The sequence below is a fragment of the Nipponia nippon genome, unplaced genomic scaffold, assembly GCF_047370975.1.
Source record: "Nipponia nippon isolate SJK-2023a ecotype South Korea unplaced genomic scaffold, ASM4737097v1 scaffold_11, whole genome shotgun sequence".
Taxonomy (NCBI): domain Eukaryota; kingdom Metazoa; phylum Chordata; class Aves; order Pelecaniformes; family Threskiornithidae; genus Nipponia; species Nipponia nippon.
In genome coordinates, this window is record NW_028262302.1 from 28,729,828 (window position 1) to 28,757,789 (window position 27,962).

General features: G+C 55.3%; 1 protein-coding gene across 3 annotated transcripts; it reads right to left on the bottom strand.

Moving 5' to 3' along the window:
- Positions 1–854: 854 nt before the first annotated feature.
- On the bottom strand, positions 855–27,769 carry GNG2 (G protein subunit gamma 2). Of its 3 annotated transcripts, none has more exons than XM_087746866.1 (4): positions 27,617–27,769; positions 5,932–5,998; positions 4,625–4,740; positions 855–3,576 (listed from the first exon to the last, which is right to left on the bottom strand). In XM_087746866.1, the coding sequence occupies exons 3-4, from the start codon at positions 4,709–4,711 to the stop codon at positions 3,448–3,450; spliced, it is 216 nt and encodes a 71-aa protein (XP_087602992.1). In that variant the 5' UTR covers positions 4,712–4,740; positions 5,932–5,998; positions 27,617–27,769; the 3' UTR covers positions 855–3,447. The 3 variants fall into 3 exon arrangements, with proteins under 3 accessions (XP_087602992.1, XP_087602995.1, XP_087602993.1); XM_087746869.1 differs by lacking the exon at positions 27,617–27,769 and adding an exon at positions 24,958–25,083; XM_087746867.1 differs by lacking the exon at positions 27,617–27,769 and adding an exon at positions 18,859–18,969.
- Positions 27,770–27,962: the final 193 nt, after the last annotated feature.

Genomic DNA, 27,962 nt, shown 5'->3' on the forward strand with positions numbered 1-27,962 from the left:
AATTTGCCACTCGCTGAGATGCTCTTAATGTACAGAAGACTGGAATACCTACGCGGCATCCGCGCCGGGCTCAGCAGCAATGGGTTTCATTGCAAAACCCACGCTGCCGCCTTGCTCCTGGCCCCAGAGATGACCTGAGGATAAGCAGCCTCAAACTGCAGCCAGCCGCTTAGCCGGGAAATCATTCATCTGCAAGGGCCCTACAAAACCAGAGAGAAAATTCAGGGCATGGTAAATTTGGTAGGAGCAGGGCATCTTTCTAAGCACCGGGCAAAGGAGGTGGGTGGGAGGAGGGGATGCTTTGCTTTGCTCTCTTGTGGAGAGAGTCCTGCTGTCCTGCTCTCCATCACCCCTTCCCCAGCCTCCCACTGCAGCAAGGACGGGGCTCAGACCCTCAGAGTCTCCCCAAAACAGCCCCAAATGAGGCCATTCTGCTCTGGGCTACGGCCTGACCACAGCGGGCCGGATCCTGTGCTGGAGATGGCACTGGGGAGAGCGTACCCACTGCCAGGGATGGGAGAAGGAAAGCGTGGGAGAAGGGATGGACATCAAAACTAGAGCTTTCAGGTGTCTCTCAGTTTCTGAGTGATGGTGATTTTGAGCAAGGAGCAATGTCCCACCCTGCACAAGCCTGATCCCCCCAGCCTTGGCTCATCCTGCAGGAACAGAAAGCTGCAGCTCGGCAGGGGCTGAAGCCCTGAGAGACTTCGCTTTCCCTCACCTCCGGGCATGAAAGCTCCTGCAAACCCCAGCGGGAAGATCCCCTGATCCCACCGGGAACGGGACCCAGCCGCAACCAGGGTGGGAACCCACCTCCCCAGGAGCCGCAAGCACAGAGCATCGTCTCCAAAGGCTTGAAACAAATCCAAAATTTTATTTCCAACAAGTACACAGACCACGTGGGATGGGGATGCGCTACATCACAACGCCGACCTCCCCGCGCTGGCTTTCGCTTACAACCGCCCCCTCCCCAAAACCCTGGCAGCAGCAGGCTGGCACCGAGGGACGGACTCACCCCCGCCACCGGCAACCTTGGCAGAAAAAAAAGAAAAGTCCTTTTCCAGTACTCCAGATATTTTTCTTTAAAAGCCTAGGGTTAGAGTTGGATGTCATTTGATACCACGCTGGAAATACAGCATCGGGATGGAGAGACGACTGGTATTTTTGTTGCAAGGGGGGGGAAACGATCTTGGCAGGCGATCTCTACTTGGCTAACAAAGGCATATCTGTGTAAATATAAATACTGGGGTGAAATACCTGGCAGCACACCAATGTCAACACCACTACCAACATAAAATAAAGACCAGCAACATAAAACACCTTCAATGACCAGTTTAGGCTAATTCAAAATTCCTCCCCCCCCTCCATGCAGGTTTATTTCTTCATTTATTTATTAAGAATTCAAGTTGTAAAATACGCAAGTTGTTAAAAAAATTATTACAAACCACATCGTGACAGCATTTGAGAAGGGTTGGGGTTTGAGCCCCAGGTCAGACCCGCTGCGCTTCGCTCTCTGTGACGGTAAATCAGCATTAAAAAGAAAAGACAAACGCAGGACGGGGTATTTACACGTCTGCCTTGTAACACCAAGAGTGAAACCAGCTGCAGAGCAAACGACTTCATCCGTCCTTCATCCTAACGCTACGTGAGCTGCAGTAAAAAGATCGAAAGAGGGAGGTTGGGGGGGGCGAAAGCCACTGTGGGAGGGCTGGGACCATCTAGGCTATTCGTGTCGTATAAACGTTCCCAGATGCCAAAAGTTTGGAGTCCAGTGTAAGAACAACTGGTCTTCTCTGTAGAAGACTAGAAAAAGAGTATGAAAAGGTAGAAAAACGAAAATGCACTTGTTAGGGGCTAGAAAGATTTGCCGAAAGGTACCTAAAGACTATTGCCCTCTTGAATCCACAGGGGTTTTTAAGCCGATACCTGATTCAGAACTACAGTTTAGTGGGGTCACTGCAGACCTCCGAAACCCCAATGCGACACCCACCTAACTTTGTATGCAGATCCCCAAGTTATGATTCCCAAGGTTTCCCAGGACTGTAGATGAGCGGGAAAAGCCGGGAGATGTTTAGCAGCGGAAAGGAGAGGCAAGCCGTGTCCGCAAAAGCATTAACCCGAGGCGGAGCCAAAAAAAGGTGGCGGGTGTCCCCCAAAACGCTGATGACGGATGAACCGGACCTGGGAATAATTCCCCAGCCTGACGCAGAGCTCAGGCTGTGTGTAAACAAGGTATCAGGCACCTCCGTGAAGGGGTGGCCCCACGGCTCCCCGAGCTGCTCCCCTGTCCATCGCGGCAGGGTGGAACGCGAGAGCCAGCGAGCATGGGAAGGGGCAGAAGCATCCCATGGAGGAGAAGCATCCCACCATGGAGCAGCATCCCTCCACGGGGCAGCATCCCGGCCCAGCCCCAAGGGGAGGAGATGCCGAAAGAGCAAGGGCACAGACCAAGCGAGGAGGGCAGAGGCACAGAGGTGTAGAAGAGGAAAGACCCGGAAAGAAGAAGTCGACTTTGATTTTTCGGATTTCTAGCTACCCCACGACGCCCAGGGCGGGGGCCACCCCGAGCCCTCGCGCCCAGAGGGTGGCACCTACCCTAACGCAGGAGGTATTTCAGGCACGTCTAAGGCATCGCAGGAGTTGTCTTTGCTTTCAGAATCGCCTCGGTTTCCTCCCTACAGCTTCTCCCACCAGCACGTGGCATCAAACGATAGAAAAGAAAAGTCTGGAGCGGATGAACAGAGATAAACTCTCATGCACTACCACCGAACGTCGTCACAGGAGTATGAAGCACCAACCACGACACATGATTCACTTTTACTTGCAGAGCCGAAGCTAACCATATACAAAATGTTAGAAAGTGGGGTTTGCTAGAAACACGGAGCTGCCGGCACGTGGGGTGCGGGCAGGAGCTGCCCGCGTCCTCGCTGACCTGCCGTGGGGCCTCTCAACCCCTGGGCTACGCTACCGCCAGAAATTAAAAAGCACAAGACCAAACATTGAGTAACATCATAGTCATCTAACCTGTCGCTATATATGTGACGACTTAAATAAAAAATAATATTTTGGAAAGAAATCAACAATATCATTCCAAGAAGGTTATACACATCCTTAGCAGTTACTTCGCTCAGCACGGCTCTGGTGCTTTAAATATGGAACAATCAAACAATTTTGTGAGCAGAAAAGTGACACAAATTTATTCTTTACATTTTTTTTTTTTCTTTCTAGGCAACTCTACAGACTTCAGATCTTTTGCCTCGCAATGCAGATCATCTTATTCCCCCAAAGGTGGCCAGGTTCTTTAAACATGCACATCTCTGTAGCTTCCAGGCCATGTATTTTACTTATTTTTGTTTAAATTCTGCAGACTAGCAGGTCGTCCCCGTTCCTAAAAACTCTACATCAGTGTTCAGGGTGGCCTGAGTGCCAGTCAGGCTCCTCGAGGGTTTACAGGATCACACAGAAGAACTTCTTCTCTCTAAAGGGGTTTTCTGAGGCCGGGACGGGGGTCAGTAGAGGGTCCTCCTTGGCGTGGGCTTCGCAGTACGCCATCAGGTCTGCTGCCGCTTTTGACACCTGGAATAGAAGGAGCCCCACATTAGGGACAGGCTGCCCTGGGGACATCCCACCCCGCGAGATCCCGGCGGCGGGGCTGGGCTGGCAGCGTCCCCAACATCACACCCTGGCCAAAGACCTGACCGGTGAATCGACAGCAAGTCCCCGGTGGGGCTGGTTTTTCATCTCTGGGCTCTAAGCTCGCCTGTCACACGCGCTCCCGTGAGCATCCTTCACATCCTTAACCCATTCGCATCCTTCACCCGACTTGATCCCAGCAAGGACCGACTTCAGCGGGCGCTGCATCCCCGCTATCTCTCCCCAGCATCCCTCAGAGGGGACATCCACAGCTGCTCCAGCAACGTTTGCTGCCCGCAGCCACTGACTTGGCTATTTATTCTGGACACGGCAGCAGCTCCCAAGTCGCTGGAGCTCACCCCGGCCCTGAGCGGCGAGGTTTTGCTTGCAAGCACCCAGAGGTGGATGCAGCCAGCAACCGGCCCCGGAGCACTTCTCTCCCCAGGACTGGCTGTCATCCCAAAACCACCTCGGTGGAGAAAACAAATCCCCTAGGATCTCAAGCTTTCACGTGCCCAGAAGCAGGAATTCCACCAGGGTGGAGCAGAAGCAGTCAGAGCAGAGGAAACACCTCCCAGAAAGGACTGGGCTTTCCATAGGAAAGAGGCTTCAGAACAACGTTGCTTTCAGTGTTTCCCTGCTAACCTCAAGGCTGAGCACCGAGCACTGCCCAAAGGACAGTTTTAACAGCAAATGTGACAAAGAGCGTGGGTTTAACCCGCTCCCGAGAAGGGTGAGATGCCTCGGGGAGAGCCGCTCCTTCCCACACCCCAGCAGGGCTCCAGGCGATGCTTCCAGCTGCCTTCTCCAGGTGAGCATCTCCCACTGCCTTCAGCCACGGCCATTGGGATCACTTAAGACGAGCACCCTTCATAAACACCGCCCGTCACCGCATCCCGGCTCCCACAACGTGCTTTTGGCAGCTGCTCAGCAGCAGGCACCACCTCGCAGCATCCCTCCGAGCCGACAGCCAGCCCCCGAGCCCCGCTACCTTTATCCTGTCGATGTTGGCCTCCATCTTCAGCTGCTCCACCAGCTTGCGGGCTTGCGCTATGCTAGCAGTGTTGTTGCTAGCCATGGGCAGGCCAGGCGTGCTCTCCGGATGGGCTGTGGGCACAAATACACCTAGGTAAACTTTTGGGCTGGGCAGAGAGCTGCTCCCAGCCCTGAAATCCCCAAAATGATGGGCTGGGGTTGCATGTGTGGAGCTGTTAGAGCCCAGCTGCGTGAAGGAGGGCGTGAGGATGGGAGATGCAGACCTGGGCATTTCAGCCAGCGTTTAATCCTGTGTTTATAGAAGCCACCAGGCTTTGTGGGTTTGCCGGTAGCCACACGCTGCCAGCAGCACCCTCCTGTGCCCTCCCCATCGTCCCCAGAGGGGGACATGCCCTAGGAGCCATACTTAGGGGACACTGGGACCTTCTAGAGCACAGCCTACAGCAGCAGGACCCCAGCTGAGCTGTACTTCGGCTTTTGCTGTTATATGAAAGGCTGTGGTGGCAACAAGGTGAAGGAAATCAGAGCAGGGGCTCCCCCCGAAGCAGCCCCGCGCTGCCTGGAGCTGCTGTGCCATGCCAGGCTCGTTCCCCTGCCCCAAGCCAGGCACATCACCCAGCCTCATGGTCCGTCCGGAGTCCCTTGGCCTCCCTTGCTTTGTCCCTGCTGCCAACTTGATCATTGAGATGCTAAACAGGATGCTGGAGTTTCCTGTTTCTCGAGGTTTCTACCCCAGGCAGGCGGGGGACACTCATTAAGTCCACGCCATCTCGATTGCGGATGTTTTTCCGTTACCTTATAACAGCCGCGAGCTCTGGCAACGGCGGCCAGAAACCCAGCGTTCAGCTCCTCCGGCAGCCAAGCTTTCCCAAACACCGAGTATTTTACAGCGGAGGCACAGCCGTGCTGCGCTGGCCCCTGCCCGGCCGGGGCTGCCTGCGAGCTCGAAAAAGGGGTTTTTTGGGGGATATCCTGCAATATCAGGGCGCAGTGAGCCCCCCGCCAGCCCCTTGGGTGATGGGAGAAGGATGGCACAGCCCTAAAATGAGGGGCTCGTGGCGTTTTAGGGAGGACACCGAAAAGCTGTGGGCACCTTCAGCTCAAGCCCATCTCGGGGGATATAAGGGTGTTCGGCAAGCAGCTCAGCCTGCGACCTCCAGAAAAAAGCAACTGAGCAAGGTTCCCATGCTCGGAGGTGACCCAAGAGCGAGCCGTGCTGGAGCCAGCCGGGGTTTCAGGATGAGACCCCTCCCCAGCCACCCCCCAACCCATTGGGGAGCGCGAGGAGGAGTTATTTTTTACCAGAAGCAGGTGTCTCTGGTGATTTGTGCCTCTAGGGGAAGATCTACTCCTCTTGGCTGTTCGCTACCTTTAAATAAAGAGAACATAAAAAAAAAAAAAAAAGGTGCCAGGTTAGGTTGGTGTGATGCCAGTCAACGCAACGAGAACATTATTTATGACCCCAGGAAACCCAGAGCCCTCGCAGACGCCGAGTCCCGTACCCCGCCGGGGAGGCAGAAAGGCTGTGGGTTTCCTTCCGTATCCCCCCTCGCACAGCCCCCAGCGACATTATTTGTTTGCATTCAGTGAGGTTTTCGGCACAGGAAGAGGTTTCAAGTCAGCAGGCAACTATACGAGGGCTGTTGGCAGCCGGGCTTTTAGCTGTTCCTGTCCTGGCTTGCGGCGAGCCCCGCGGCACATCCGAGCACGCCGTAGGATGCACGGCGAGAGGGGATGCCGAGCACCGCATGCGATTTAACCGTCTGGTGCACAGAGCACATGGCGGGGTGAAAAGAGCATCCCCAGGGAAGGCTGCCAAAATCCTCCCCCTTTCACCGCAGCTCAGCTCTCACCGAGCATCCCCGACAGCCCGAGCTCTCTGCCTGCGTCGGGCAAAGCTCTGCACCATGGCTCGAGGTTTAGCTCAAGCGTTTGTGCTGTTTCCACGCTGGTTTTTCTCAGCTCTCCCCCAGTTTCTTTGCTGGAGAGGCGTTTGAGCAGCAGGTACCAGGGTGCTTCTCTCCTGCTTTTTGCTTTCAGTTCTCCCTGCAAAGCCACAAAGTAGATGGCGGTGGCGGTGCCAGCCCGTTTCTGGCACGGCAGCTGGCAGTGGGCTGGTGGGAAAGCCAGCAGCCATGTAGGTTCACCGAGGTGTACGTCACCCAAGACACCGTTGTGTGGTTTGGATCCCACAGAGACTTTTCTAATGCAGCAAACGTTATTCTCGGTGATTTTGCGCCATTTCATACCGAGGACCGTGGTCTGTCGCTGCTCCAGTGGCAGGGAGTCACTCAGGGACTGAAGTTTAATGTCATGGAAGGAGGCACGGGAGCGGGGAGGACTGCTGAGAGCTTCTGTACGGCTGCTACAGCCCTGATTTTTTTTAAAAAATATACATATCCAACCCTGCTACTGCCTTCATGCAAGGAAACCCTCCCATACTCTTACTACATCTAGCCCGAGGGGCACTAAGGTGGAAGATGTCTCCAAAAACAAAGCCCAAGAAGCCCAAGACCCCGGTGGGACAGAGGAGGGGACACCTCTGTGAGCACCCTGCCGTGCACCAGGCTGCTGGGACGATGCCGGGGACCCGGGGGCAGCTCAGCCAGCTCGCAGGACCCCGGCGTGGCCAGGAGCCGGCCACGTGCCCCGGCCACGCTTGGCCCCTCTGCAGAAACCTGATGTAGGAACTTGAAGCGTTTTGGGGCCAGCGATGGTTTACAGCCTTTCCACGCTGCGAGCAACTGGGCGTGCTTCCTTCAACGTGAATAACAAAAAAATAGCAGGTGACACTTTGAAATGAGCTTATGAATATCCCCAATCGAAAAACAACCCAGGCACCGCCTGGGCAGCAGCAAAGCTGTTCCAGCAGCATTTTTTTATCCCAACATGGAGACACCCCACCGCACCCCCAGGAGGTCGTGGAGCCCCCAGGAGTAAACCCAAAGCCTCCATGCCTTTTCACTTGGACTGGATTTAAGCCAAGCAAGCTGCTAGAGCATCCTCCTCTCCTTTAACCCCCAGTGCCTCTTTACTACTAATTGCAATCAACCAAACTACACCCTGGCGGGTGCCACTGCCCCACGCCACAGCTATACATGTGTTTCAGACTAGATATGAGGAAAAAATGTTTACAACAAGAGTAGTGAAACACAGGCCCAGGTTGCCCAGAGAGGCGGGAGATGCCCCATCCCTGGAAACCATTCAAGGCCAGGTTGGACGGGGCTCTGAGCAACCTGGTCTGGTTGAAGATGTCCCTGCCCATGGCAGGGGGATGCACTAGATGGCCTTTAGAGGTCCCTTCCCACCCAAACCATTCCATGATTCTATGACTTATTTCCCTTCCCCAAGACCCAATGAGGTGTGGCATTCCCTGCCGCCGCACCCCATGCTGAACTAGAAAACACTCATTAGTGGGTAGATGCCAAGAGCATCAGACTTCAGACAAATTAAAACCACCCCGGAACATATATAAATCCTCAGACTGGAGGAAAAATGCCAAAATATTTGAGGATGGCTGTTAGAAGGAAATTATCTTTCTGGGCAGCCTATTTCCTAGCGGAGTCATCCCTCTGTGGGCAGGCACGGGGACGGGAGCTTTCAGAGCTGGGGTTGCAGACCCAGTGGATGCAACGAGCCCGCCTGATCCCATTAGGGGAATCCGGGTATTCCCAGCACCGCGGGGTGACGGCAGCCCTTGGACACAGCGGGTTTGTACGGGGACCGGTGGGGCTGAGCGAGCACAAAAGGAGCCATCACACAGGAGGGACACATGCTGGCGCTCGCCGCATTACTCCGATTTACCTATAGGTCCCCTCCAGCTGGCAGAGCTTGGCTCCTGACCCTAGCCATCAAAATCCCCACCTTAAAGCTAAAAATCACCGTGCTTCCCAATATTTCCTGATCCCTGCGTTGTCACAGGGCTCTTCTCGCACCCGATGCCGTTCTGCTAAAGTTTGCCTGCAAAGGAAGGGGTTTCATGGCACTCAGGAGGGAATACAGACGGCCTCTTATTTCACCCGCTTAACGGCACGTGTGCCTGGATAATAGGATTCCTGCCTTGGAGCCCACAGGTTAATGAGTGAGGACGCTATTTTATTTTCATGCTAATGATGTTTAGCACGTACAGTACACAGATAGCGTCTCTTTTGGGCTCTGCGCTGTGATTACAACTCAGGATCTCGCCAGTTGTTTTGATACTTGTCTGTTGTGCCGAGGGGTCGTGGGTTGTTCACCGCACGTGGCAAGAGGTTGAGTTCATTTGCAATAAATGTCCGGACTCGGAAATTTTGCTGCTGATTTTTGCTAGCTGGTACCTATGCTCCAGAAACCCACCTAATTTGTTGTTGTGTCTGTTTAATGAAGAGCCATTGACATATCTGAGTGACATTTTCTTCTTTCACCAGTGGCACCCAGCCAAAACAGGCACCAAAAACTGGGATTTAATTGGGCAAACGCTGAGGGACACCCCTGATGTTGGGGCACTGATCCAGCATTTACAGCTGTGTCTGCTCTAGGTCTGCTCGCTCCGGCTTTGCCAAAATTGTCAGCTTTTACCCACGATGTGGAGCAACAAAACCCAGCCCGTGAGCTGCCTGCCATCGCTGTTTCAGCGTGCACATAGCGAGCTGCTGCCCAACGGGATGAGGTTCGGCTTTAATTTGCTCTGCGTTAAAAGCCACCATTGCTTCGGGCCAGTCCTCCATCCCAGTAAGCTAGTCACGCCTACCTTGCTTTCTGGATGCATTTCATCCTCCTAGCACATTTATGGATCCTGCACGCCCCTTAAATATTCTTCTGATCCAGGGGAGGGTGTTGGCACTGCTCCCGTCCCCTCCGTCCCCGAGCAAGCGGGCACGGAGGCGCTGACCCCCGTCCCTCCCGCCAGCACGCAGCCCAGCGCCTGCTTTCGCCCCAGCCCTGAGACGCTCGTTTAAGTCAGCAGTAAACTAATTTCATAGAATCACGGAATGGTTTGGGTGGGAAGGGACCTCTAAAGGCCATGCAGTCCCACCCCCTGCCATGGGCAGGGACATCTTCAGCCAGGCCAGGTTGCTCAGAGCCCCGTCCAGCCTGGCCTTGAATGGTTCCAGGGATGGGGCATCTCCCACCTCTCTGGGCAACCTGGGCCAGTGCTTCACCACCCTCAGCGTAAACAATTTCTCCCTTATATCTAGTCCGAATCTCCCCTTTTAATTTAAAACCATCCCTCTTGTCCTATCACTACAGGCCCTGCTAAAAAGTCTTATCTTTCTTCTAAGCCCCCTTTGGGTGCTGAAAGGCCGCAATAAGGTCTCCCCTTACACCCCCAGCTCTCAGCCTGTCCTCACAGCAGAGCTGTGCCACCCTCTGACCATTTTGGTGGCCTCCCCTGGCCCCGCTCCAACAGCTCCATGTCCTTCCCCTGCTGAGGACCCCCGAGCTGGACGCAGGGCTCCAGGGGGGTCTCCCCAGAGCGGTGCAGAGGGGCAGAATCCCCTCCCTCACCCTGCTGGCCACGCTGCTGGCCACGCAGCCCAGGAGACAGTTGGCTTTCTGGGCTGCGAGCGCACATTGCTGGCTCACGGCCAGCTTTTCATCCACCAGTACCCCCAAGTCCTTCTCGGCAGGGCTGCTCTCCATCCCTTCATCACCAGCCTGCATCGATACCATTTCAGGACCTTGCACTTGGCCTTGTTGAACCTCACGAGGTTCACAGGGGCCCACTTCTCAAGCTTGTCCAGGTCCCTCTGGATGGCGTCCTGTCCCTCAGGCATATCAACTGCACCACTCAGCTTGGTGCCATCTAAAAATTTGCTACCGTCTGCTGCTCCTCATCGAGCTCCAGCCCGGTGAGCCACCGGTTCTGCCTCCTGGCACAGCCCGGCACGAGCTGCTTCGCCACAGCACTGCCTCCGCCCAGGAATGAGGCAAAATGCCGTGTACAACCCAAAAAAGCCCCTGCGAAAGGAGCATTTCTTGATGCCGGAGCAATCGAGCCCTCCTGCTAAGCTGCCATCCTACTCCTCCCTCTCAAACTGGGCTCCTATGGGGCTCTGGCATCCTGCAGCTGCCAGCCCTGCTTGCAAGAGTAATTAGCCTTCGTTTGCCAGCTCCTCGTCAGCACAAGCTGCCGCCTGCTTTGCACAGAGCTGTGCCCAAAGGCGGCAGAGCAAGCGCTTGGGCAGAGGGGTCCCTGGCCTCCGCGCGCCTTGCGCCAGCTCCATCACCAGCCCAAACCCCACAAAATCTGAGCCCAACCTCCCCCTTAGCTTTTTTCCCTCTTTCACTTGGGTTTTATCTCAGGTTGCATGTGGGTGGAGACTGGAATTCTCCTAAATGTTTAAAAAAATGGCATTTTAAGGGTGATTAGTCAGTCCAATTACCTTACATAGGCAGCTGTCATTACAGAAGGGGTATCTGAAGCACATTTTGCCCTGGGTTGGGTCCATCACCATTCAAAGGCAGCACTAGCCCTGGCTGGGACACCGGCATCTTTGCAAGGCATTTTCTTACATTTTTGAAGGTGCAAACAGGCATCGAGTGAGATTTTACAGGTGTGACGAGACGCCTCCTGCCGCTCGAGGGGTCTGCAGCCTTTGCCCACCCAACTGCCGTCCTCTGCATTTTTAAACCTGCGGATCACATCCTCTCCTCTCGCCCAATTTTCCACACTTTTTTCACCTCCCAGTGGGTTCTCCATTTTGCAGAACACCATTCTCCCCAGTCTGAACCGAAAGGAAAAGCGGTGGCTCTGCAGGAAAGAAACCGAAAGCGCTGACATCTGCCGGGGCAAAACCTTGCCGTTCCTCCACCGTAAAGACCGAAAGCAGCTCCTCAGAGCACCGCACGGCATCGCCCGCCACCGAGAACGGCTCCTTTTTGAAGTGAAAGCAGGAGCCTCCTTGCTTCTCGGTTTCAATTAAAAAGTCATGCTTTCCATCACTGATGCACCGGTATTTTCCACCCAGGTAGTAGCAAAGTGGGCGAACCCCATTGGGGCAGCCAGGATTTTGGGGAGCGCAGGGCTCAGGCTTGTTCCTACCAGGCAGGCATCACCCAGGGTTTTTTTGGTCCAGAAAAGGTGCCAGGCTGGATATTGTAATGGAGGGATTTGTTCCAGCTCTCATTCGTGCTGGGATTGCTCCTGGTCCCTGCGCATCCCAGTGGCTGAGGCCAGCCCAGCTCGCTGCATCCCAGGGGCACGGCCAGGCGCAGGGCCAACGCGGTCCCCACCGAGGCAAGCGGGCTCTCCTGAAAACTGGCTTTTCCTCCCCAAAAACCAGGTGTGACGCGGCATCTAGAATGGATAACCGAGCGTACGGCCGTGCCATCGTCCCCCCACAGCCAGCGCTGCCGGTCACTGACCGGCTGGAGTGTGGGAATCCCTCGCTTGGGGCGGGCTGCCTTTTCAAGCCATCCTGTTGCTTTTGCTAAAAGCCATCGCTAAAAATAGGTGGCTCGGCTGAAAAATAATTCCTAAATATATACAGAAAAATATAAAAATATTACAGACGAAAAGAAAATAGCAGAGTCATGTTTCCAGGGGGTGGGAGCTGGTGTGGTCGCATTGATCCTGCCAGGAGTCGCAGACCTGGTTGGGAAAGGAGCCTTAATATGCCCAAATTACATGTGTTTCATTATTTCCTTAAGCAAAGAAAACATTATGAGCTAGATTTGTGCCCGTGGGCTCCCATCAGACCGCTTTGCTGGGGCATAGGACCTTAATCCTCAGCGGTGGTTACAGCCACAGCGCCCAGTCCCCATCCACAGGGATTTTATTCCCTTTTCCAATGTCCATTTTTAACACCCGATGTCCAATACGCTGTTTAAATCACCAAAAAGCGGCTCTCAGGTCGGAGACATGCCGGCAAATAAATAAATAAATTAAAAGGCACCGGCGTGGAAAATGAGCCTGTTTCCATGGAAACGGCTTCGTTATCACACCAGCATCCAATCCCTCCTGCCAAACAGGGGCGAGGTGGGATGGGCGCCCGTTTTGCCTCCGATGCCGGTGTTTTGCCCATGGTGGCGGGGTTCGGTGCCGATCCCGCGGCTGGCCTGGCCTCCCGTTGCTTCTGCGGCAGTCGGGGAGGGTGAAAAATCTCTTGGCCATCTTAGCCTATTCAGCCATATTTCACCCCAAAAGCAGCGCTGGGGTCAGACCCAGCCTGCCGCTGGCTCAAGCCAGCCCTGGCCCTGCCAGCAAATCTCATTATCAAGGCAATGCAAAGCATAGGGAGCGAGAGGGAGCAGCCACAAAGATTTTTTTTCTCTTCCATAATTTTGCTGGGGCATTAAATAAAGAGCTCAGGGCTGAAGCTGGCTTTGCAGAGAGCCCGGCTCAGCATGTCCCCTCCATCCACCTTCTGCTGCCGGAGCCGACCACGGCTGGAGCCCAGACCTCATTAATATCTCCAGTCGATGGCATGCTTTTCCATGAAGTTTGCAAGCGGTAAAGGTTTTAGCAACATCTATCCGTTTGGAGAGCTGAGCGTGTCCCAGCACAGCCCGCCCGGGTCGAGGCTCCCGGAGAAACCTCCTTCCCACAAGGCACGTACGGACATGGAGGGGAGCGGGGAGGCAGCGGCGATGGAGCCAGGCGGCTCCGGCCCCACGGGGACATCTCGGCTCTCGCAGGGCTGTCCCTTTTGCCTGGAGAAGTCACCGCGCCGTGGGCGTCACGCAAAAGTGAGAGTCTCAGCTTTTTATTTTCTCACGAGTGTCCTAACGGTTCAAAACGAAGGCAAACAGAAACCAACCTCGACTTCCTTTTGTTTTTTTTTTTTAAAGTTTGTTTTTTTGTTTTCTTTAAGAGATTACTCAGGTGAAGGACCAGCCACCAGACAGCACAGCCTGGGACATCTGCTCCAGCCCCTCCTGCCACCGTTCATAGGAAACGGTGGCTCTCTCCGGCCGGGTACCACGGGGAGGGAGCACCGACCTGCTCCGGGGTCGGCACAAGGCTCCGGCACTGCGGGAACACCACCAGGGTTTCCAGTCCCTGGGCTGAAGGTCAAGGGTTTAAGCAGCATCATTTCCCTGGCTGATGAAGCTGGAGATTTCCAGCGAGCCAAAAAGCCGTGTGACCCTCCACCTTGGCGCAGGGCCTTTGGGGATGTACCCCTGAAAAGGAAAAGCCGCCGCACCGTCGTTTGGGGGAAAACCCTGGGAAAGCGTGTTTGTTTTTATGCACAAGGGACAAACCCAGCAGTGTGCGCAGATCAGGCGCTGGGAGGACGGGTGCCCTGGGAGCTTGGCCAAATGCTGGGGAATAAGGATGGCCAAATACGTGGTCCAGTGGTCCAAGCAAGCGAAGCTGTGGCTGAGCATCGCCTTCTTCCCATGTCCTGAGTTTTCATCCAGATTGAAAACACCCATCATTTTACCGACACTTCTGCCCTCCGGTCAGCCCCTCGTCGTGCTCTCAGCACCCACGCGCGCCCATGGCCACGCTTCCCGAGGACGAGCGGGGCCACGCCTGCCCGGGGGGACAGCCGGGCTCCTCGCTATCTGCTTACGCTGTGGCACAGGAAGAAAAAGGCCTTGGCCATCACGTTTCGGTGTGACACACCAGAAGGGACAGATAAGGGCACGTATCCTGTCACGCCACCCCCCGCGCCGCCTTTCGGGCTCTCCTGCAGCAGAGGGTTTAACTGATCCACTTCTGCGATCCCCACCGGAGCCGAGCAACGCCACCGCTGCACTTCACCGAAAATGAAAATGATTTAAGGCTTGGGGTTTTTTTTTGGTTGGTTTGGGTTTTTTTCAGTTTAACGAAATGTTAAAACACACCCAGAGGCCAAGGGGAAACTGAAGGCTCGCTGCAGAGCGAGAACACGGCGAGCCTCTGCCCTGCAAATCCCCGAATCCCTCGCAGTAAAGGACACGGCTGCTCCCCTGTTCAAGCTGCGCTAGCCTTCATCCTACCCAGATTTAAAAAAAAACACTGATGCTCTCAGTCGCTTGCATTGTATTTTTATGAAACTTGCCTGAGAGGCGAACACACAGCTTTGGAAATTCCCTAAAACCACTGGCACTCCTCAGAAAAGCGGGGTTTCTCAGAAATGCCACACTGGCCGCCTCCTGCAAAGCGGTACCCACACTGCCCAGAGCATCCCCGACCTCCCCTTTGGGCTGGAAGATGGAGACTTCTCCACAATCTTTTAAGTCCCCCAGATAGCCCACAGTACCTCCAGCACACAGATGGCCCAGTAAATACAGAAAAAGAGAAGAGGGAGGGAATCGGGCAGAGAGGAGCGGTGAGGAGGGGTGTGCAGATGGGTCACGCTTCACCCCGAGCTGCTGCAGGTGTCCTCTTTGGTGGAGGAGCTCACAGGAGCTCATCCGACCATCGCCCACCGGTGCAGACCTCCCCTCCCGACATGCCTGCTCTCCCAGCGGCAGAGCTCTCACCCCCCTTGCCCCCCAACACAACGTGTGGGGCTCCCCTGTGGTCCCACATCTTCCCACGAGTCAGATGCCCAAATTTCTCCCCGCCAGATCCATGAAACCCTTGGAAAAGTGGCCACTAAGCCTTGGGGCACCACAAGCCCACAGCTTTCTCCCACGCTGGAGGGTCTCTCCCCTGCACGGGGGTCAGCCCAGGCTGGACCTCATAGAACCATCAAATGGTTTGGGTGGGAAGGGACCTCTAAAGGCCATCCAGTCCCACCCCCTGCCATGGGCAGGGGCATCTTCAGCCAGGCCAGGTTGCTCAGAGCCCCGTCCAGCCTGGCCTTGAATGGTTCCAGGGATGGGGCATCTCCCACCTCTCTGGGCAACCTGGGCCAGTGCCTCACCACCCTCAGCGTAAACAATTTCTTCCTTATATCTAGTCCAAATCTCCCCTCTTTCAGTTTAAAACCATCACCCCTTGTCCTATCACTACAGGCCCTGCTAAAAAGTCTGATCTTTCTTCTAAGCCCCCTTTGGGTGCTGGAAGGCCGCAATAAGGTCTCCCCGCAGCCTTCTGAACAACCCCAACTCTCTCAGCCTGTCCTCGTGGAAGAGGCGTTCCAGGTCAATGGCACTACCTGCAGCCCTGGCCAGCGCACCTTTCAACATCGGTTAACGTGCTACGCAGACATCCTTGAAAATACTTGAGTATATTATTTTACATTTCCACTGCAGCAACAGCCAAGGAAAGACTATAACGCACTGTACCCACACTATATAACACAGCAAACCCCTTCTTTAGGATTATTCTCAGCCTGGCAAAACACTTCCCGAGGGCATGACTCTTCCCAGGCTGGAGTGACCCTGATTTAACCACGTCAGGGGCAGCTGGTGATAACCCAGCACGACCCACCCACCGATGGAGCAGCAACTACAGGGTAAAAGCACGAATGAATCAACCAAATAAAAAATTCCTGTTGAAACCCCGATCGGCTCTTGGATACCAATACCCACCCCATGAAACCTGTTTCCTACCAATAAAGTGGCAGCAGACAGGGTAGTCCCTTCCTTCACAGGGCAGAAGTTTCTGCTGTAAAGGAGACTCTAGGTCTAGGAAACACGCACCACTTCCCAGCTGGCCAGAAAAGAGCAGAAACCCTCAAAAAAAGTTCTTTTTTCCCCTGGAGAGACCTCTAGAAAATCAAAATCACCCTTTCATTAGAAGCATCATCACACCTATGACTTCTCAATTCCTTCGCCTCTTGATTTCTTCCCAAAACCAACTCAAATTGACTCTGAAATAAATTCTTTTTATACACCTTGCTCAGAAATCCCAGTTCCCTGCCCCTTGTCCCAGGAAAAAAGAGAGATGGTTAAAGCTGCCGAGGAAGCAATGAGCTCCTGTACCGGCAAAAGGAGTTCAACATCTGTTCGCACAGCTCTGAACTCCTGACCCTTAATTAAGGGAAGCATCCAAGAGCTATTATTTCACATTAATTAACCGATCCATTCTTAGGTTTCAGTTTTTAACATCCTGCTTGCCAGGGTCAAGATAAAGGCCTTTAGGGGAAGGTGCGAAATGAGGTTTGAAAGCCAAGGGAAGAAGAAGGGAGCGCTGCAAGGTGGAGGTGGTTCACCCAGCATCACATTTGCAAAAGGATTTGGGTATTTGGCTGTGTCAACACCGCTCCCGAAGGAACGAACCCGCCCCGAGCCTCACGCAAAGTCACCCGGAATTCGAGGCCCCGGTGATTGACGAACCCCCTGAGGAATCGGGTTAAAATGTCACATTTTTAGGGGGCAACCTCCCGGCGACACCAGGAAACGGGAAGGAGCCTGCGGATTTGGCAATAGCTCCCGCCACGGTGCCAGGCTGCTGGCCTTATCCTTCTGCAAGGCGTTTATCAGCTCAGCTAAAATAAAACCAAACCCACTCCTTTTGGTTACGGCGCAAGAGCCTCGTCGTGCCTTTTCGCCCAAAGAACTTCTGCAGCACGTGAAGCCCTCGGCTGCAGAAATCGTGGCAATGAGAACTCTTTCTCCGATGATTTCACCCAAACCAAACCTTTATTAGAATTTTATTTTAAGTAACACTCACACGAAACCTAATAACCCTTTCCAGCCGCTGGGAATCACCCAACAAGTTACATCAGCAAAGAAACAACCCCGTTAACCATCCCATTAGTTTAAGCCCCCCCAGGAATTACCTTAGACTGCTTTAATTAGGTATCCACTGTACAAAAGAATTAATTAATTAGTGATAAGCACCTGAACCACATTACTCATAAGGCTCTATTTCAAGCTTCAAATACAGCAAACAGGTCACAGCCTATCTCTTATAGCAGAGCCGAGCCCCTGTGCTGCTGCCTGGTATTTCTCTTCCCATCCCTGCCATCAAAGCAGCAAGGCTGGGAGCTTTTATTTTTTCCCCTTCTTTATCTCTTTTTCAGGTTTTTCACAGCATCCAGAGCTGGTGCCTTTAGGGCCACTACTCAAATAGCGGATGAAGCGCGTGGAGATGGGAGAGCTTTGTAATTACTTTCTGAGCTTTGGTGTGCTTCAGGCATGGGTTGTGGGGTAAAACCCTACATCTTGCAGCTACGGGTACCCTGCAGATGTTTCACTACAAAGCTGTTGCGCTACAGCACCAATACGATACCCTTTAAATGAGTAAAGCATTTGCTGATGGCCAGATCCCAAGCTGCAGGTGGAGGATCACCACTAAACGTGGGTGACTTTAGCAGGTTTCTGGGGAAGAAAAAAAAAAAAGAGAGAAAAAAAATTTCCCCGTGCTATTCCGTATTTTCACAATCAATAACTTTGAAAAGTAATTTATTGTGGCTTGCGCTGGCCCCGACATTTCGTGGCCTGTGACTTCCCCGCTGGCAAACTTGGGGCTACCAGGGGGGTTTCTCCGAGCTGACAGTTCCAGGCAGGGATGCGGGCAGGGATTGCGGACAGGGATGCAGAGCCGTGGCGGTGCTGCAAACCAGGTTAGCTGGGGCTGGCTAGGGAGAAGTAGGTTGCTCCTCTGTCCTCGGTCGGTGAGCTGACCCATATTATCTCAATTAAATTTAACTTCTGTGGCCCGCTGCTGCCTCTTTTTTTTCCTGTAACCTAATGCATTTTGGTCTAAAGTAGGACCCGGTTACAGGGGCAGCGAGTACGCCTGGGTCCTTCCCGATGTGATGAGGAGAGGAGGGCATGGCCATGGCGGCAGAACTGGGACAGGGACGTGCAGGGGGATCGAGAGGCGGCCGTGGGCTCGGCAGCTTCCCTCTGCTCAAGTCCTGACCCACCTGCATTTCTCCTGACCATGACGCTCCTCCAAAACAGCAAAATTTGCTTTTCTTTCCCAAACTGTGCCCTCGGAGCCGTTCCCACACTATTGCCCCAGCTCGCCGAGCCTGTCTCCGTCCTCACCCCATCTCCATCCTCACCCCCTCTCTGGTGCGCTCACCGCTTACTAACCTCCGCATACAACATCTTGTTTTCCCACGGAGCCCAAAATCCCTGAACCAGCCCCTTTTCCCCTCAAAACGCACGCAAAGCATCCCCGGCACGCTTCCTGCTGAGTCAACGGCCCTGCTTTTACCACCACGCGTTATTCTGGCTATATTATGAAATGACACATGCTCAGCAAACACTGATATTACGCAGACGGGAGGAGAAAGCCGCCCCAGAGCTGCTAGCCTGGGCGGTGGTTTTACACTTGCAATATCAAGCATTGCAAAAAAAAAAAAAAAAAACAACAAAAAAAAAAAACCTGAAGAAACTGTGCAAGCCCCGAATTAAGCAGCACAAGATGGCGTTACTCATGCTGGCTCGCCCTCCCCTCCCGTGCATCGATACCTCCTGTGCCGGAGATCAATCCATCTTGGCCGTGCCATGGGACCCACGTGCTTCATTTATCCCCCCCGTGCCCGCTCCTGGAGCTTTAATCCTTCTGCCAAAGGAGCCGGAGCTGCTGCGTTTGGGCTCCTCTGCTCTGCCAGCTGCTTTCCCAAGGGCAAGCGCCTTCCCCTGCCTACCTGGCTGCTGGGAAGCCTCAGCACGGGGCTGTGCCGTTGCTTTCTATCTTTTTCCCAGCGTGAGCTATGAAAATCAATGAAGGCAGCTGCTCTTTGGGGGGCCGCGTTTCGGTTCCAGGTAGGATGGAGGCGCAGCATCAACTCACAGCCAGCCTAACTTTTACATCAATTAATGGAAACACTTACACAGGGCTTAGATTTAGGCTTAAAAAAAAAAATCAGCATCTCCCTTATTTGCTGCTTATACCTCTCCATAAGCCTGGATTGCTGCATTAAAATCATCTTTTTATTCCCCGCTCACATGGTGCAGAGGGAGGAGGCCGGGTCCCCCCCGCCGGTGTTAGCTGGGGAGCGAGGGAAGCACCGGACACGAATACAAACCCCCCCGAGCGAGGATGTGAGGCTGAGCAGCAATTATATTAAATCAGCTGATAAATAATGCAACGTATTTTGATGGTACCAGCCCTGCAAGCACTGCACAAACACCATCACATCTCCATGATATTAAAAATACAAGGGATGAAGCGCAATCAGGTCGGCGTGACTTGACTAATTGAACCTAAAGCCCTTCTGAAACACTGTCCTCGGGGCAGGCTGGAGCTCTGGCCCCACGGCAGAGCCACCAGACCTTTGCCTCTACACAAGGTTCTACAGAAACTGATGGACTCCACCAGACCCGGTCAACGTTCAACTCTTTCCCATCCAAGGTGAAAGACCTCTGCTTGGCCACTTTCCAGCGTGAGCAGAGCTGCTCCAGCCGCAGCCACAGTCCTGAAGACCAATTAGAAGAGGTCCAAATAGATTTACAGGTTGTGGATGGCTGATGACCCCCCCTAAGGATCCCAAACCACTGCAGACCCAGGGAGGGGGTAGGAAGTCCCTGAGGAGGCACGTAGAGATATGGAGAAGACCTGCCGCATGGAGAAGACCTGGCCACGTTTCTGCATGACCCTGGAGGCACTTGGACCCACATGGACTCATACAATGTCCATGGGGACAGCACTGATCTGCCCATGGCATTGGCCCTGCTCTGAGCAGGACGTGAGACCAGAGACCTCCAGAGGCCCCCTCCAAGCTAAATGAGTCATTGACCATGCTGGTTCATTACCAAACCCCCTGTTTTCTCACTGGAAAGCCCTGGAGGGATCTCGAAAACAACAGGAAAATGAAGGGAGGTGGCACAAATCCCTGGGCAGCTTTCCCCGTGGCCACCAGCTCTCAGGACTAACACATCCCAGCCTGGTGAAAGCCAAAACCGCAGCCAGAGACTTCTTCCATAACACAGCTTCACAGCACAGGCAATCAACGGCCTGAACTTGATCTGCAAAACCAGCCAGCCCACTCCTTTATCCCCACTCAAGATGTCACAGAGACATAACCATCTCCCCACACTCTCCATCCAGCTCCTGCCAAAACGGGTCAAATTCAAGAGCCGATACAAGCAAAGGAGCCCTTGGAGCCAACGCAACCATAATGCAAGTGAGATAAAACTGCATGACGTGCCGGTGGAGCATCCTCCCGAGCAGGTAAGGAAGGCAAAACCCAAGCGTGAGGACAAAACTCAACCTCCTTGTACATGGGGGGGGCCACGGGTGAGGAAGCCTCCACCATGCAAATGCGATGGTCAGATGTTTTCTGCACAGCCATTGGGATCCCGGGAAGGAGGACGCATCCCACAAAGGATCTGCTGTCCTGCAGCAGCTCAGGGCTCATGGGAGCTTTGCTGAGGGGTGGAGGGGAAGAGGCACCTCCCATGAGCGGCTGTGGTCGGAGCAGCAAACAGCACAGCTCCGAGAAAGAGAAACTTTATGGAGATCACAAGAGGTCTGGTTTTGTCAGATAAGAAGAAAGAGCAGGAAATGTCACGAGGTTTATAACCAAGCAGCTGAAGACTGAGTCCGTTCACCTCCAGGATGACTAATGAGCTTAGCGTAGCTCCTGGTACATTCAGGCCACGCTTCAGGGCTCCCCAAGGCTGCAGGGAGGAAACACCCCCATTAAACCCCCTCCTAACAGGTACCAGCACTAGGGCTGCCTGTGCCCCCATGATGCCTTAGAAAAACCGGCACTGAGAATTTCTCCTGGTGCTTTCGTCCTCAGGAGACTCAGACCAAGGTCTTGGTGTCCCTCCATCTGAGATGACCCTTTCAAGAGGCAAAAGGCAGCGAGGATCTGGCAGGAGGGTTTGGGAGCCACGGCGCAGCGAGGAGATGATGCCCCTGGGCTCCACGAATGCAAAGGGATCTCCAGGGACATTTAACCTTCCCCCAAAGCCATAAACCTCAGCAGGTTGGATGTGGCCCGTACACAAGGAGCCACCAACACCCTATTGACCTGAGAAGATGTCTGCAGGCGCTGGGGACACACTAATCCCCATCAGAATGGTGTCTGCAGATGTGAAACCGAAAGAAGCGGTGGGGGAGAAGGTGGTCTCCTCAACTCATCCCCCATATGTCTCTTGCCTCGCAGTGTCTCCAGGGCTCTGCAGGGCACACAGCCCAACCCCACGAGCAGATGATGGATGCTTATTCACTCCCCTGCACCCCTGACACCTGCCTGTTCCTCCCAAGCTCTGGTTGAGGAGAACCACATCAAAATGGAGAATAAACTTTTGCAAGGTGATTTTTGCCTGGAAACGGCTCACGTGTCGCCTTCCTCCTGCTGACGGCGGTGGGGAGAGCAAGCTGGAGCCCCGGCCCCCCACCCCGACTTGGCTGGCAATCACCGTCCTGCTCTTCTCAGCCCCCATGGGTGATGGATAACTCACCCAGAGGGTTTGAGGCAATCCAGCCCAGCCCCAGGGCGAAGGCCAAGGCCAAGGCAACCATGCCACAGCTTTTCAGTTGGGGTTCAGCCCTTTGGAAAACCCAAACCCACCTGATGCTGTCGAGGAAGGATAGGGACGAGCCCAGAGCCCAAAACTGATCTTGTGGATGCTCCTCACCTCCTCTACCCCAAATTGGGCATCATGGCAGCGAACATAACGAAGCCCTAACGATGACGCCTGCTACACGCAGAGACATGCTGGCACCATCGTGGCATCCCCTGGTGACAGCGGGATCGTGAGGACACATTTCTGGCACCCCTGTTGCATTTGAGATCCGTTCCCCAACTCCCAACGCCTTCTTTATCCTGGTCCCCTCCCTTCACTGCACCTACTCCAAAGCAAAACCAAAGACACCGGCACCCGAAAGGAATTCAGTCAATACTGAGCACCTCACATCTGCCGGCAACTGGTGCTTTCTTACCCAAAATGGCCCAAAACGCACAACTCCTCCAAACCCATGGTTAGTGCAATGCGCTTAATCTGCAGGAATTCACAGCTACGGGGGGGTTTTAAGATGACCGAAGCCTGAAGCACCCCTTCAGCATCCCCCTTAAGGAGATCACACCTCCGGCCCGTGACTCCCGGACGCCTGGCAGCGCTCCCCATGCCATCCCGGGGCGATGCTGCAACAGGTCAAATGCTCTCGCCCTTCATCCAGCTTCAGCTCCCCGTCTCTCCTCTGGGAAACAGCTCAGATGGGAGGAGGCAAGACAGAAAACACGGCTTCTCCGCGTCCTCGCAGATGCTGGTGGGTGCACGAGGACACCCTGCCTGTCCCCAGGTCCCCAGGTTGGGGATAAACCCCCCGGAGCCATAAGTGTGCCGGTCCCACCATGACCACTGCTTTTCCACAGCCACGAGGACTCAATGCCACATTTGCTTATTGGCAAAAAAGCCAAGAAAGTTTTTTATGAAAAGAGAATCGGCAAACCCGGGTGTCAGCGTTAGCACAAATCCTGCCCTTGTGCAAAGCCCAGGGCTGAAGCACTGCTCGCGTTCGCCGTGACTTGGCATAAAACCCAAACCACTGCCGAACCCCTCCGTGGTTCCCAAGGCGCAGGGCCGGGACAGCCCTCTCGGCCGCCGTGCCAGGGATGCTGTGGGGACCGATCCGGCCGCAGGATCTGGCCCCGGCTGCGCTGTCGCCGGAGGAGCACAGGTTTCCCAACACGGCAGGGCTGACACAGCGAGGCACGACAGCGCTGAAATGACCCGACTGTAAGTAACCCACAAACCCACCCAAACAGTGTCACTATTTTCCCCGAGGTGCCAGTCAGGGGAGCGCCGGGGCTGCTGAGCTGCTCCCGCGCGGGCAGGCGGAGGAAGGGGGTTTCTCAGCGTCGATTTACTCTGGGCATCTTCCATAATTAGGTCTGTGTCTCTGCAGAGAGGCGCCGGTGGTGGCACGCGGCACCGACGTCCCCACGGTCTCCCACTGCAGCTGGCAGCTCTGCCCGTGGGGATGGGCACAGGCAGTGGGAATATCCTATGCCGTGCCGGGGATTTTTTCCCCTTTGGTGGGATCGCATGCGGTCCAGGAAGGAACGCTGATGCTCCGGATCCCTGCTGAGCTCCAAGGCTTGGGCACGGCTGCTCCTTCCCACCCAAGTCACTCACTCTTACAAACCCAGCTGCTCAGCCAGGACCTTCCCGGCCAGGGGAGCCACTCATAGGGAGCATCACAGGAGGGACAGAGCCAACTTTCCCTCCCAAAGCCCTCAGGAGACCAAGCAAGGGCACGATGATAAACCTGTTACACCAAGACACCAACTCAGCTAAAGGAGCTTATCCACCGCGGCAGCACCATCGCTGCACACCGGCTCCTGGGGTGCCTGGCCATGCCAGGTACAGCACTTGGGGTTCACAGCAGCACCCCTGCGAATAACCAACCTGCAGCTCAGCAGGCTTTTGGATGCTAGATGAAAGCATCACCCACCACCGGAGACCTCCCCGCGATGCCGGTACCCACCGACCACGATCCAGCAACACCTGGACCTTCCCTTGGATGAACTAATTAGCCCGAGTTAGGACGATGACGACAGACAACAGGGGAAGAAAATTGCTGTGTGAAGAGCAAGGGAAGGACGAGATAAGGTGAAAACTAATTGTGTTTGGTAGGATAAGCAGGTCCGGGTGCAGCTGCTGCCCAGGAATTGTTGAGGGTTTCTCAGCTGCATGTGGTGGTGATTTTTTAAGGTTTGGTACGATGCCATTTCAGGGATTTTTTTTTTTTTTTTTTCCACTGAGCCTGTGAAAAATTGGGTTGGGTGTTTAAAGTCCATCATACCTCCATGAAATGCAGGAGATGCACGATTTTAGCCTTCAGCCTCAGCACGGCTGCATCCTCACCCATCCTCGCCCAGCCCAGGGGCTGGCCGCATCCAGCTCCCGCTGCCTCCCAGCCCGCAGAGCACCGGGGATTCGCTTGCACGCCTCTGATCGAAGATATCATTCATTAATCACTGGCCTGACCCGAAGCCCAGGCTCGACAAACACCATCCCGATGACTTCGGATGGGTTTTGGAGCAAGCCCTGCTTCTCCAGAGCCAAATCCGTGTCCTGCCGGCAGCTGGAGCCCGTCCTTCTCCCCAGCTCAGACCTGCCTCGAACCGGGGCGAGTGCCAAACGGCTCGTGCCAAGCGTGTGCAGAAAGCCGGGAGAGACAGCCTGCGTTCCCCCGCAGCCATCACGCGCTCCCCCACCAGCGGCGCAAGCGGGAGCCCCCCATTTCACGTCTCCCCATGAGTTTGGGGTGGGCAAGGCTGCTCCTGCGCTTTAAAGAGAGCGGTTTTGGGGGTGTTTGTACCACATGTGTTGCACATAGAAGAAAAAAATATGCACGAGGAAGGGCTGAAGTCCCACTGGAAGTGAGCAGGCAATAAAACTGTGCAAGGACAAGCACAAAAATCCCCTTGCCAATGAACCACGCTGCACCCTGCGGCATGGGGTAGCATCTCCCTCTGCCTTTCATCCCATCCCTCCTCCCAGCAGCCGCTGCGACCCCACAAAGCGGCTGAGCAAGAAACCAGAGGGGGAAAAACAGCGAGAAACAAGTCTGAAAAGCAAAAAAAAAAAAAAAAATTGAAAACCCACCCTAATCCCTTTGCTCGTTGCTCCTGCTTCCACACCGGCTATGAACGCGCACGGCCGTATCCCACTCCCGCATCCCGGCGCAAGGATGAAACGCTCGGAGAAGTCACGCTGAGAACTGATGCAACTCGTGCCAAAAATAGTGCTTTTTCCCAGGGCAAACCCTGTATTCCCAACCCAAAACGGGGCGGCGGGAGGAATCAGGCGCTGCAGCCCCGTGGTCCTCGATGGCAGCACACGTGTCACGAGTGTGCCAGCCTTGAGTATCCCAGCACCGACGTGCGGGACGGGGAGGCACGGCCACCCCCAGGTAGCGCTTTTTGGGGGCACGGGGGGTCCGCGGGGCTCCGGCGCTGGCTCGTCAGCCCTAATTACTATGGTAACAGCCTGCGCCGGCGCCTGGCTGTCCTCCTTCGGTGACTCACTGGGTTTCAAAAGGAGAAGTGCTGCCTCGGATGCCGCCGTTCGGAGGCCAAAGCACTGGAAGGGCACATCCACATCTGCGGGGCCGCCAGGTGGGAAGGCATTGCCCACCCTTGCAAAATTTGGCTTTTTATGGTGTTTTCTCACTCATGGCCACGCCGGCGCAGGGCGGCAAAGCAGCAGGCTGGCTTGGGGATTAAAAATAATAATAATAATTGAGCTTTGTCACCGGCTCGCAGCCATCTACCCGTGGGAATCGCGCCTCGCTGCGATTGCCCGCTCCTGGTCTCGATAACCCCCGTGCTGCGAGCGGGCCAAAATTTCTCCGGCGGAAAACGATAACCCCGGTGCCATGAGGCAGCCCCGTGCCAGGCCCTGATGCACGCCGGTTATCTTATGGCCACTTATCTTATGGTTAGGGCCACGCATCTGAGCCGACATGCAAAAATGTGCCCTGCAGGGCCGCTTCTGCAAGGAGCCCAGAGAAAATGCAATGAGCATCCTTAGCACGGTACGTGCACCGCTGGGAGCAAAGCTGGCAGCTCCTGGGGAATTTGGGAGGGAGAATGGGCACGTGCAGGCACCACGCGAGACCCACAGGTCCCCCCCAACTGGGGATACCCCGTTTCGGAGGTGAGGCTGACTCCAGTCATCATCCAGGCGATGCTGAGACCGCCAAACTCGTGTCACAGGTGAGCAGCCAGCAGCACATGGTGCCAGCAGCAGCAAGCAGCAGCCCCTGCTTCCTCATGCAAGCAAATGCAAGGCTGAAAAAGCTAAAAAAAAAAAAAAAGCACCAGTAAAACTGGTGCCAAGGGAGCAGCACGGGCGATGCTCGGCCTCATGAGGCCAACACAGGAGCTGGGGCGGGATGGGGCTGAGCCACGTGCCCCCGCGCCCCACGGCACGGGGTGAGAAAAGCCCCGTTATAACCCCGGGAGCACCTCAAAACACCCTCCTGGAGAAAGGCTTCGCCCCGGGGCTTTCCTGGCAATAATTAATTGAGTCATATTTCAATCCAGCCAGCGGCCATATGGCAGAAAAGAGGATTAAAATCGCATGCTCCAGCTACATTCAGGGAAATCCAGTTATAAGGAAAAATCCTCCGTGCCTGGCCCCAGCCTGCTGCCAGGGTACGTGTCGCTGCCGCCCGCGCGGCCCCGGCCCCTTTCCCTCTCGTGGCCAGGGAGCGTGGGCTCGCCGGCGGGGCGATGGTGGTTCGGTAATTCGGGGGCCCGGAGGGAACCGGGGAAATAAATAACGCACCAGACCCGCAGCGATCCCCTGCCCGGCAGCAGCAGGTACGGCCGCGGCAGATCATACATGCTCCGAGCCGCTGCCCTTCGGGGTTGCACGCTTGAAGTTCATTAGTAACTCAGTAGTAATGGGTGGCGATCGCTGTGCTTCAAGATTTTCCTTAAATATAAAGCCATTTTCTACCGAGGAGGCAAGAAGGCAAAGTTTTTGCTGGATTCCCCTCCCACTGGGGCAAGCGAGCCCTGGACCGGTTTTCCCTGAGCACATCTGACCGGCGATTTTCCCAGGGTTGCTTTACCCGAAGCGCTCGCCCCACAAACCACCGCTGGGAAAAATAAGGATTTCGATGGAAATGATGGGGAGAGGGCGGCCGCGGCGGGGACGGTGGGGTGGGGTACCCCTCCGCCTGCATGGCTGTCACCCCCAATCCCATCGCCAGGCCGGGCTGGGGGCAGCTCCATCCCAGCTGAGGTTGCTGCAGGGATTTGGGGTTGGGAAAGTCTCACCCTTCCTTCCCAGGGAGGAAAAAAAAATAAATATGGAGAAAGAAAGAACACTACGTCTCATTGATCGGCGGAAAAAGCCTTTCCTGTGATGGCAAATCAGTTGATTAACTGGGGATCAGCCCCCCTAAATCAAAGCTTTGCTGGGGAGACTGAAGCCGAGGTCCCCGGCCCCGGCGGGATCGGGACCCCCGCGCCCCCCGGCGGTGCCACACACCCCCCCCCCCGAGGCCGTGGGGTCCCCGTGGGGCGGCCAGCGTGGGGTGGGGGTGATGGGTGATGGGTGATGGGGATTTGGGGGGATTTTCTGCTGATTTGGGAGCGGTTCGGGGACCCGCAGGGGCAGCCGGCAGCGGGCGGCCGGGGCTGGGGACCGCCCTGCCCAGCTCCAGTGTACCCAGTGCTGCCCAGCTCAGTCCTCCCAGTGCTCCCAGTACCCCCAGCCCCCGCTCCCGCCCCCCCGGTGTGCCCGGCGTTACCTGGAGGCGGGCGGTGCTGCCCCGAGTCCCCCGCGGGGCGGGCGGCGGCGGCAGGACGGAGGGAAGGAGGGACGGACGGACGGAGGGAGGGATGGACGGAGGGAGGGATGGAGGGAGGGAGGGAGGGATGCGGCGGGAGGCAGGAGGAGGGTGGTCAGCAGCAGCCCCGAGCGGCGAGTCCCCACCCAGCTTTGTCTGCGCTCATCCCGCTGCCTACAGGAAGCGGCTCGGCCCCGACTTCCTCCTCCCCCTCCTCCTCCTCCTCTTCCCCCTCCTCCTCCTCCTCCTCCTCCTCCCGCTCCCTCTCCTCTCCGATCCCCCGGGTTCTGCAGATCGCTTTTCTCCA